The sequence below is a fragment of the Rhinolophus ferrumequinum genome, chromosome 5, assembly GCF_004115265.2.
Source record: "Rhinolophus ferrumequinum isolate MPI-CBG mRhiFer1 chromosome 5, mRhiFer1_v1.p, whole genome shotgun sequence".
NCBI lineage: Eukaryota > Metazoa > Chordata > Mammalia > Chiroptera > Rhinolophidae > Rhinolophus > Rhinolophus ferrumequinum.
Genome location: NC_046288.1, coordinates 30,879,381 through 30,889,975, shown reverse-complemented (window position 1 = coordinate 30,889,975; position 10,595 = coordinate 30,879,381). Strand labels below are relative to the sequence as shown.

Sequence of the window (10,595 nt, the reverse complement as noted above, 5' to 3'; positions counted from 1 at the left end):
ATTTTATTAAACCCTCTTTACAATCCTGTGAAGGGTGGAGGTACTTTGTTTTGCCTCATTTTGCCATATTTTCACATTTACAACTGAGTATAGAGAAGTTCAGATAACTTGCTCAGAATTGTAGATCCCAAAGCTTTTTTTGTCTAGGACTCTTTCAATATGTGCATATTGTCTATCTAAAGAGCACTAGGTTCTCCTGAGAAACTGTGTTTTCTCTTTCTATCTATCTGGCTTTGTTTTCCCTCTCGCACATGCAGACACACACATGCAGTGAAAAAATCCTTTGGAGGTAACTGTCCCATTCATAAAAACTCTCACTTCTCTGGGATCTGTTTCTTTGTTCTACAGTGGTGGGCCCCAGATGGCCTTGTTAGCACCATGTAACCACGGTCCTTTGGCCACAGATGATTGGACCTATGTAGACACTTGAGTCAATATTGTAAATAAAGTCTTCTGTCCTAGGTCTTCTGTCCTAGGAGCTGGAAATTGAATCTTAGGTAGGGCAAATTACTTTTTGTGGATGACTTGCCATAGAAACCAGAAAAGCAGAGAGAAAGAAAGATACCTCAAGTCAGCGGAGAGAGGCAAAGACACAGCAGATGACAAGAAAAGTCCTGAGAGCTCCAGTACACATTGACTGAATCTCTTTCTGCTTTAGACCTCATGTTTGTGTCCCTCCAAAGTTCAATTGTTGAAACCCAAATTCCAATGTGATGATATTTGGAGGTGAGGCCTTTGTAAGTAATTAGGTCATGAGAATGGAACTCTCACGAATGGTATTAGTGTCCTTATAAGAAAAGGCCAGAGAACTAGCGAGCTGTCTCTTTTTCTACCATAAGAAGACATAGCAAGAAGATGGCCATCTGTAAACCAGGAAAAGGACCTTCACCAAGAACCTGACCACACTGGCACCTTGACCTTGGATTTCCAGACTGTAGTACTGTGAGGAATAAATGTTTGTTGTGCAAGCCGCTCAGTGCATGGTACTTTGTTACAGCAGCCAACTGACTAAGACACTTTCTGAAGCAGCATTCCTGGTCATTGACTCCATTTGAATGTTAACACAGTTTTACATTCTAAACTGTTAGCACAGGTTTTCTTCAAAACTAGTAAAAAAATGTTTTTGGTGTTTATTCACTCAATATGGTGTTACATATGAAGAAAGTCTAAGAAGAAGTTAAATGATTACAACATAGCTTGAAGTCTGTGTTTTCCATCTCTTCTTTCTGAGGAACCATCCTTGATCTTCCCTGGGTCTTGATGGTCATAAATTTCTTCTCCCTTTTTCCCTACATGACAGTTTCCCAGGTTGAATCACTCCTACTCTTGGCTGATTTTATCAGATTTGCTTAATTTAAAAGTGAATTCTTGGGAGGGCCCGGTAGCTCAGGTGGTTAGAGCTCCATGCTCCTAACTCCAAAGGCTGCCGGTTCGATTCCCACATGAGCCAGTGGGCTCTCAACCACAAGGTTGCCGGTTCAATTCCTCGAGTCCCGGAAGGGATGGTGGGTGGTGCCCCCTGCAACTAGAAAACGACAACTGGACCTGGAGCTGAGCTGTGCCCTCCACAACTAAAACTGAAAGGACAACAACTTGACTTGGAAAAAAGGCCTGGAATTACACACCGTTCCCCAATAAAAGTCCTGTTCTCCTTCCCCAATAAAATCTTTAAAAAAAAAAAGTGAATTCTTAAAATTTAAGAAAATTTTATTATACAACTGTATGGCATCCCATTTCCTGCTTCTTAAATGCATACTTACTTCAGATTTTATAATGGATGAAAAATTCCTCTGAAAGAAATATTTTAGTTTTGAACACTGTAGATAAATAATCTTACATTATGCTGAGATCCAAGGTTGTAGATGACTAAAATAGGGTGGATATTAAGGCTTTTGGAACTTAAAAGGTTGAGCAGTCAAGAGACCAGGGTGTTCGTTTTAAAAATATTGATGTCATTAAGGGTGATTTCAAAGGATGTGGTGGAAAGACATATAAGGTCAAATGTCAGAGCTGACCAGAAAGTTAAGTGGACTAAAAGGTGGTAAGGAACAGCCTGGAGGAGGTGGAATCTGTTAAGATGTATCGATCCTAACAGGGAAACCTCTTACCTACTGTATGAGTTTTGGGGACTATCCTTCTTACGTAATGAAAATGTCATCACCTTTCCCCCATTACTCTCTTCACTCGTAGCCAGTCACTTGACTGAAAACAATCTTTATGTTTCCAGGATAAGTAGAGAAAGCAGTTCATTCTAGTCTTAAATTAGCATAAATTGGTGCTACTTTCAAAGAAATTTCTGGAGGATGTCCAAGCTCACGATGAAAGGGCTCTTGATACTCATGGGATGTGATGTTCCTTGTATGTCCGTTAGTTAGAGGCACTATAATACAAGCAGAGTGACAGGTAATTATACAGATACCCAGGATTACCCATGTAAGGAAAGTACAGGATTTTCCTTATGAGGAAAAAAAAAACGCAAAAAAACAAAAAAAAATTTAAAGAATAAAGAAAAAAGCACATGTATTTGTTAAGTTGAAAATTAATAATAGCCATAATTAAAAACTTTATGTGTATTGTCTCTACTTCTCCCATGATAGAGCAAAGTAAGAACAATGAAAGCATGTAAACCCCCAGTGTTAAGAGAATTATCCAGAAGGACATAACTTAGAGCTGGTGGATCTGGCAAACTAAATCATAGCTATAAAATTAAAAAAATCAAGCTCTCCCACCCACGTTGCATCATTCAACTACCAAAGTGATCCTCAGGTGAATCATAAACTTCACACTCCCTTAATTTATTTTCCTTTTTAATTTTCAATTTAAAAAAAACCACAAATTTTAGTTTGTTTTGTTTTGTTTTCATTATGAGTGGTTATTGCATCCTTCTGACCACTATCACAAAAAACTAAAAAAAAAAAAAAAAAAATCATTTTCTTTTCAGAAGTTAGTCCAGATACACTCCCATTATCACCTGCTCCATCTACCAATTTGCAAATGCCATTTGGAGTTTAGTTTCTAGAAATATTGTCAGAAATAATGTTTTTCGAAGGGGAATTTTTTTTCTTAAAATTTCTTTTATAAAATGGGTCTATTGCCTTCCTCGCTAGTATGCATAAGACAGCTTCTAATAATTTTAATTTCTTTCATATTAAATGATGATATTTATAACATAGGTCAACTTGGATATCCCATTAAACAGAAGGTGTGAACCAGTGGTTCTCAAATTTGAGAGTACATCAGAATCATTTAGAGGGCTTGTTAACGCAGACTGTTGAGCTCACCCTCAGAGTTTCTGATTCAGTAGGTTTGAGGTGAGGCCTGAGAATTTGCATCTCTAACAAATTGCCTGTTAATGCTAATTCTGCTGGTCTGGGGGCCACACTTTTGGATTCCCTGGTATAGACTTATTCAAATCATATTGTAATTTTATTATAATTTAGATCAGAGTCTGTATATTTTCTAAATAAATATTTAACCAAAAGAAAAGAGAAAGCAAGAATATGCGAATCCCTGGTACTAATTATACCTGTCTGTAATCTTTTTGATAACAGTCTTCACCCATTCAGCCTCAGGATCCAAACAAACTAATCTCCCATCTTTCAATGTGACTCTGAAAAGAAAAGAGTGTTTTGGTTAAATAATAACTGCACTTAATTTAATAATGCTTTAAATTTATTCATTAGAATTTCTGTAACAGAAATGCATATGCTTAAAATGAACACATGGTTTTCACACAAAAAAATAATATTAATCATATTATTAGAATAGGACTTTTACTCAAATCAGTGTGTCTCATTAACATATTTTTAATCAACTAAAAAATAACATCTTTTCTTAGAGACTTTTGAGGTGTCAACTAATCAGCAAACATTTATTGGTCTTACGATGTACAAAGTATAGTGTTAAACTCTGGAAAATCTACGTTAAGTATAGTATCTTCCAGGGTGCCAGTTATCAACCAGTACTATATATTCTTTATCATTATATCTGTGCAAATTTTATTAGTTTTTAAGCCCTTGTTAAAGCCTCATTTATTACAGGGAGGAAGAGGGAGAACATAACTTGCTTATTTAAATTAATTCTGTAGTTTTCAATTGCACTTTACATAACCACAAAGCTCCACCCCTTTGAAGTTCATTACTCGAGGACCAGATTATTTTACCAGTCTATGCTGGGGTACACATTTCAGGGTTTAAGTAAAAAACACAATAAAATACCAATTATGAAATAATCTAGAATGATAATAATAACAACTCCTTAGCAAATTACCAACACAAAGATAGCCACAAAACATCCTACATAATGGTGAAAAGTTGGAAGTATTTCCTTTGAATGCAGAAACAAGACAAGGGTGCCTGCTACCACCACAGCCATCTCAGCAAAGTTAGAAAGACAAATGAAAGCATAGTGTTTTCAAAAGAGGAAAACTAAACTGCCGTTATTCTCAGAAGATGTGACTACACAAGTAAAGCAATGGAAAATTTTGTCTGAACTCTAAGAACAGCTGGAATGTGAAATTTTATAAAGCTAATCTTTATGATAGTATCAAAAAAATTAAAGGGACTAGAAATGTTTTTAATAATAATAATAAAAGATACAGGAGGTCTTTATAGAGAAAATGGTAAAACTTTGAAGACATTAAAAAGGCCTCAATAAATTGGAAGCTATTTTATGTTCTTGAAATAGAAAAATCAGAATCATAAGGATGTTGATAATTCATAAATTAACCTCTAATTTCAAAGAAATTCCACCCAAATTTATAATTTAATTAGTGCAAAGTTGCAAGCTGCTTATTCTAAGATTTATATGGAAGAGCAAAAGTCCAAGAAAAGAAAAGCCACCCAGGAGCAGAGGGGAGAATTTTCCTTTCCTGGTGTTAAGAATTATTATAAAATGTTAATAATAAAGATGATGTACAAGTACAGACAAATTGATTAATGGGACAGAATAAAGAGGTCAGAACCATCCCGACACATTGGGCAAACTCAATTTATAGCAGAAGTAGCATTGTAGATCAATGGGGAAGTGATGAAATTTTAATAAATAGTGCTGGAACAATTGATGAATCATATAGAAAAATAAAATAAAATTAGATAATTCTTCCACATCTTATACAAAAATCATCCCCAAGTGGATTAAATTCTTAAATACAAAAGAAAAACAACTGTAAAAAATTTAGAAGACAATATAGAACTACATTTTTATAAACTCTCTGAAGGGAGGTTTTTTTGGTTTTTTTTTAAACACGACATTACAAGTGCTAACCAGAAAAGAACATATTGCTAAACTCAACTAAATAAAAAATATGAAAATGTTAACACAAAAGACACCATAAAAAGAATGAAAATATGAGCCACAAATTGAAAAATGAACTTTCCTATCCATAAATCTCACAAGGGATTAAAATCCAGAACATGTGAAAAATGTCTGTGAGTCAATGGGGGAAAGGGTAGCATACAAATAGGAGAAGAAGCAGAGAAATTAATAGTAATTTCACAAAGGAGGGAAACACAAATACTCATAAACATGTGAAAAAAATTTTCAACCTCATTAATAATAGAAAAATGAAAATTTAAAACATAATAATACCAATTCATACCCATGAAGTTGACAACACCAGGTAGTGGCCAGTATGTGAAGCAACAGATGATTAAATGTAGGAAGGAGTGTAATGTGGTAAAATTACTTTGTAATACAGTGTGGCATTACCTAGTAAGGGTGATGTTGTGCACACCCTAAATATAGCAAATCATTCCTAGAGAAAATCTCATATACAAGAACCAGGAGACATAAGAATGTTGATGATAGTAAAAATCTGGAAAGAACCCAAATGTGCATGAACAGTGGACTGGATTTTTTTTTAAATTGTATTTATTGAATTAATATTCCTACAATGGAATATTCAATATCACTTAAATTGAATAAACTACAGCTAAACACATCAAAATGTATGTATTGCATAATGTAATATTGAATAATAGAAGCAAGTCACAGAATACATTTAATATGATTCCATTGACCTGTCCCTGGCCACTCCAGCTGCTATAACAAAAATGTTGGCTTAAACAACAAACATTTATTTCTCACAGTTCTGGAGGCTGGGAGGTCCAAAATCAAAGTGCTGGCACATTCAGTACCTGGTGAGGACCCACTTCCTGGTTCATAGGTGGCCATCTTCTTGCTGTGTTCTCCTATTATGGAAGGGTGAAAGCTCACTGGAGTCTCTTGTATGAGGGCACTAATCCCATTCATGAGGGTCCCACCCTCATAATCTAATCATTTCCTAAAGGCCGTACCTCCTAATATCACATTGGGGATTAGGATTTCAACATATGGATTTTGGGGGTGGTAGCACATTTATTCCATAACACAGACAAAATAAATAATAATTGTTTTAGGTTTTAGATATAAGTGGTAAAACTATTTTTTAAAAGCAAGAAATAACACAGTTTAAAATGGTGGTTACTTCTTGGAAGGGGGTGAGTATATGATTTGAGAGATGTATTAGTTTGTTATACATAACAATATGCTACAAACTGGGTGTCTTAAAAAATTAGGAATTTATTGTCTCACAGTTATGGAGGCTAAAAGTACAAGATCAAGGTGTTGGCAGATTTGGTTTCTTCTGAGGCATTTTGCCTTAGTTTGCAGATGGTGCTCTTCTATCTATGTCCTCATAGGGCCTTTTCTGTGTCTGCACACATTCCTGATGTCTCTCACTCTTCTTAGAAGGACATCAGTCATAGTGGATTAGGCCCCTCCCTTATGACCTCATTTAACCTTAATTACCTCTTCAAGGTTCTCCCTCCAGTCACATTGTGAGGTATTGAAGATTAGGACTTCAACATATCAATTTAAGGAGGACACAATTCAGCCCATAGCAGGAATTTCACATTGGAGGTTTCTGATGTACTATTGATGGTCTAGATTTTGGCCTGGGTAGCAGATGAGCAGGTATTTATTTTATTATTGCTCTTTAAATTGTACAGATATGTATTCATACACTTTGGTATACATGCTAGGTATTATAGAATCCTAAGAAGACTCAACACGTTTTCCTCCCTAATCCCCAAGAGTGTGAACATGATGGGATATTACACCCATGATTATGTAACATTACAGGGCCAGAGGGATTTTGCAGATGTAGTTACAGTTACTAATCAGTTGACTAGATTAAACCAAAACATGATAATTCAGGTGGGTCTAAGGTAGTTGCATGGTCCTTAAAAGCAGAGACTTGTCTCTGGCTGATAGCAGAAGAGGAAGTCAAAGAGATTTGAAGAATGAGATTAACTCAAAAAGAGGCAGATGCAAAAGCAACCTTTAGGAGCTGACAGTGACCTTCAGCCAATAGCCAGCAAGAATATGGATACTCAGTCCTGTAACTGCAAAGAACTGAATTCAGCCAAAAACATAAATAATCTTGGTAGTGGATTCCTCCCCAGAGCTTCTAGACCCAGCTTCAGCCCATCTGACACCTTGACTTTAATCCCTTATGAAACTCTAAATATTTTCACAAGCGTGCGCGCGTGCACACACACACACACACACACATAATTATGCACAGAATGTGACATGATATAGGTGTTATGTGCAAATAACACATAATTATATTATAATAAAAATAAGACCCTATTATAATATAATATAGTATAATATAATAAAAAATTAATAAAAAATTAATTTTTGCTCCAAAAGACACATTAGAGCTGATAGTCCGGCTAGGTCTTATTTTGGGGGAAACATGGTAGCTAACACTATAATGGTAATGATATTGCAATATATAAATGTCTCAAACCAACATGTTGTACACTTTAAACTAAAACAATATTATGTGTTAATTATATCTGAAAGGAAGGAAGGAAGGAAAGAAAGAAAGAAGAAAGGGAGGAAGGAAGGAGAAAACCTTACGCAGAGAATCCAGTCCAGCTGCCTGGACTGCTGACCTACAGAACTGTGAGACAATAAATAGGTTTATTTTAAGCCACTAAGTTGTGATAATGTGTTACTTAGCAATGAACAACTAAAACAGTATGCATGCTATAGTTCATAATTTTAAAAAGTTTCAATAAAATGCAGAAATGTTCCTCACAGTCTCTAAGTGCTATATTTGTACGCTGATGCTTCAGAAATGTTGTCAAGTCAGCTTCCAGAGCCACTAGCTATACTGAACTTATTGTGTATTCCTGTGTGTAGCAGAGCTTTCCAGATAATCAAGAATTATTCATGCATCCTTACAGAGGACTGGCTATCTTTGCTTATTATACAAGTACATGTTCATTGACTTCAAAGTTCACTCAGAAGAATTTGCACCCTAACCATGTTCCCATTAGAGAGCTTTTTATTTTTTGAAGGGGATACATGATGCTTTCAGAAATGAGAGCATAAACACTGGGCAATTATCTTCCCACACTGTGCAGGAATAATGCTCAGAGCGCTGGTTGCCTGTACTATCAATCTAGTACATTTTGTAAGCAAACGCCAGCTTTGAAAAGCCTAGTACTAAAAATGACCTGAATAGACATTTTTTTTTTCCAAAGGAGATAATGAAGTGGCCAGCAGACATGAAAACGTGCTCAATACCACTAGTCATTAGGGAAATGCAAATCATAACCACAATGAGATATCACCTCACACCTGTTAGAATGGCTGTCATCAAAAAAGGAAGAGATGACAAATGCTGGTGAGGATGTGGAGATAAAGGAACACGGGTGCACTGTTGGTGGGATTGTTAACTGGAACAGCCACTACAAAAAACTGTATGAAGGGTCCTCAAAATATTAACAATAGAACTACCATATAATCTAGCAATTCCACTTCTGGGAATATATCCAAAGAAAATAAAAACACTAACTCAAAAGGATATCTGTGCCCTCATGTTCATAGCAGCATTATTTACAATAGCCAAGATATGGAAATAACCTAAGTGTCCATCGATGGATGAATGAATAAAGAATATATATATATGGATATATATATATACTTATACATATATACATATATATGCATATATAATATATATAATATATATATTATTGTATCTATATGAAATGATGGACACTAAACTTATCACAATAATCATTTCACAATATATCATTTCAAAGCATTATGCTGTACACCTTAACCTTATACAATGATACATGTCAATTATATCTCAATGTAACTAGGAAAAATGTTAAAAAAGAAAAGCCCAGTACTAGAAGCTTCCATTCTTCCCCATATCTTCACTACTTACATAATTTCTTTTCTACTGCAATGGGCACCTTCTGGTATCAACTGAACATTTGTAAAGAATTTGGGAGGAACAAAGCCAGAATATGTCTCAATACATTGACATCGCAACTCTTGGCTCTCACAGGGATCAGCTGTGTGAGAAAAGAATAGCAGAAACCTGAGTAAGAACAGAGACAACCATGATGCTCAATTCTTCACCCAAAATCTGAAATTAGTGCAGCAGGACAGTCAACAGACAAAATAAGTACTGATAGAAATATTTAGGGAGACAATCACACAAATCTAATCATTTGCTCTTATGATGACCAATGAACATTTATTGAACATTTACTATGTTTGGGAAACTGGTAATTATACTAGCTCAATAATTCATTTCTTCAAAGTATGGATGGTCAATAAGATAACTCATGTAACAGTAAAGTCAACTTGATTTCCTTTTATGAAAAGTTATAAACATAAAGATTATATGTGAATTCTATCCGTTGAAGGTGATGATTTTTATTGGCCTACCACCATTAAAATAAACACAATAAACACCATAAACTTGTTTGCAGTCATGTTCCCACTATCATCTTTAATAAGAAAAGCATAGACACTTACAATCAGATATTTTTTTGAAGGTTAAACAGCTTTTTAAAAATTAACTGAAGAAATTTTTTGACACTCCACAATCTAAATATACTCGTATGTTCTGCTTAGGTATTGATTTCACAGTTTCTACATTTTACCTAATGCCAAATACAATCTCATTAGATTTGGAATCTTTTTAAATTTTTTCCAGTACCATGACAAAAAGTAAAAGACAAAAGCAATAGTTGATTTACCCAAGATGCCCAGGACAAGCACAGCCAGCAGGAGGAATGTTCCTGAGCTCTCATCACTCATGTCTGTGGCTTGACCTTGATCCTTGTCTGAATGGTGGAATCAACACTGGAGCCCTCTTTTATGCGCTCTCTGCAACCTTGAGAAGTTTTGTTTTTCTTGTACTCTCTCCCCATTGAAGAAGGAAAGGTCAGCTTATCAAGTGGCATTCTGTCACTTATAAGCCAATAAGGAAGCTGGGTTTGTTTTTCAAGCTTTAAATTGTGGGGTTGGGACAGGATGAGGTGAATTTGTTGAATAGAAAAGTGAACCTATTCTTTCTTGGGGTGTGGGGGGGTGAAACTTCATAATTGTGAAGGATTCAGTGCCAGTTGCTCTTGATGATGACTTACGGAATGGAGTCATAGAGCGTCTATATGTCTTTTCAAAGGTCATATTTGTACAAAGTAGAAAATTAAGATGGTTTTCCTCAGCAAGTATTTGCTTATGGCTTTTGTGCCTATTTGTATAATTCCACTCAAGGTCATAATAGAATCTGC

General features: G+C 35.3%; 1 protein-coding gene across 1 annotated transcript; it reads right to left on the bottom strand.

Moving 5' to 3' along the window:
* Positions 1–1,637: 1,637 nt before the first annotated feature.
* On the bottom strand, positions 1,638–10,138 carry LOC117022489 (C-X-C motif chemokine 15-like). The gene is made up of 4 exons (XM_033106583.1): positions 10,059–10,138; positions 9,236–9,365; positions 3,527–3,610; positions 1,638–2,380 (listed from the first exon to the last, which is right to left on the bottom strand). The coding sequence occupies exons 1-4, from the start codon at positions 10,117–10,119 to the stop codon at positions 2,368–2,370; spliced, it is 288 nt and encodes a 95-aa protein (XP_032962474.1). The 5' UTR covers positions 10,120–10,138; the 3' UTR covers positions 1,638–2,367.
* Positions 10,139–10,595: the final 457 nt, after the last annotated feature.

What these genes read in the sequence shown, in the direction of transcription:
- LOC117022489 (XM_033106583.1), bottom strand. Translation starts at nt 10,119, where the DNA reads ATGAGTGATGAGAGCTCAGGAACATTCCTCCTGCTGGCTGTGCTTGTC. An exon ending in GCTTGTCCTGGGCATCTTGG is followed by an intron (nt 9,366 to 10,058) that starts GTAAATCAACTA and finishes TTTCTCACACAG; the next exon opens with CTGATCCCTGTGAGAGCCAA. An exon ending in TGCAGTAGAAAAGAAATTAT is followed by an intron (nt 3,611 to 9,235) that starts GTAAGTAGTGAA and finishes TTTTCTTTTCAG; the next exon opens with AGTCACATTGAAAGATGGGA.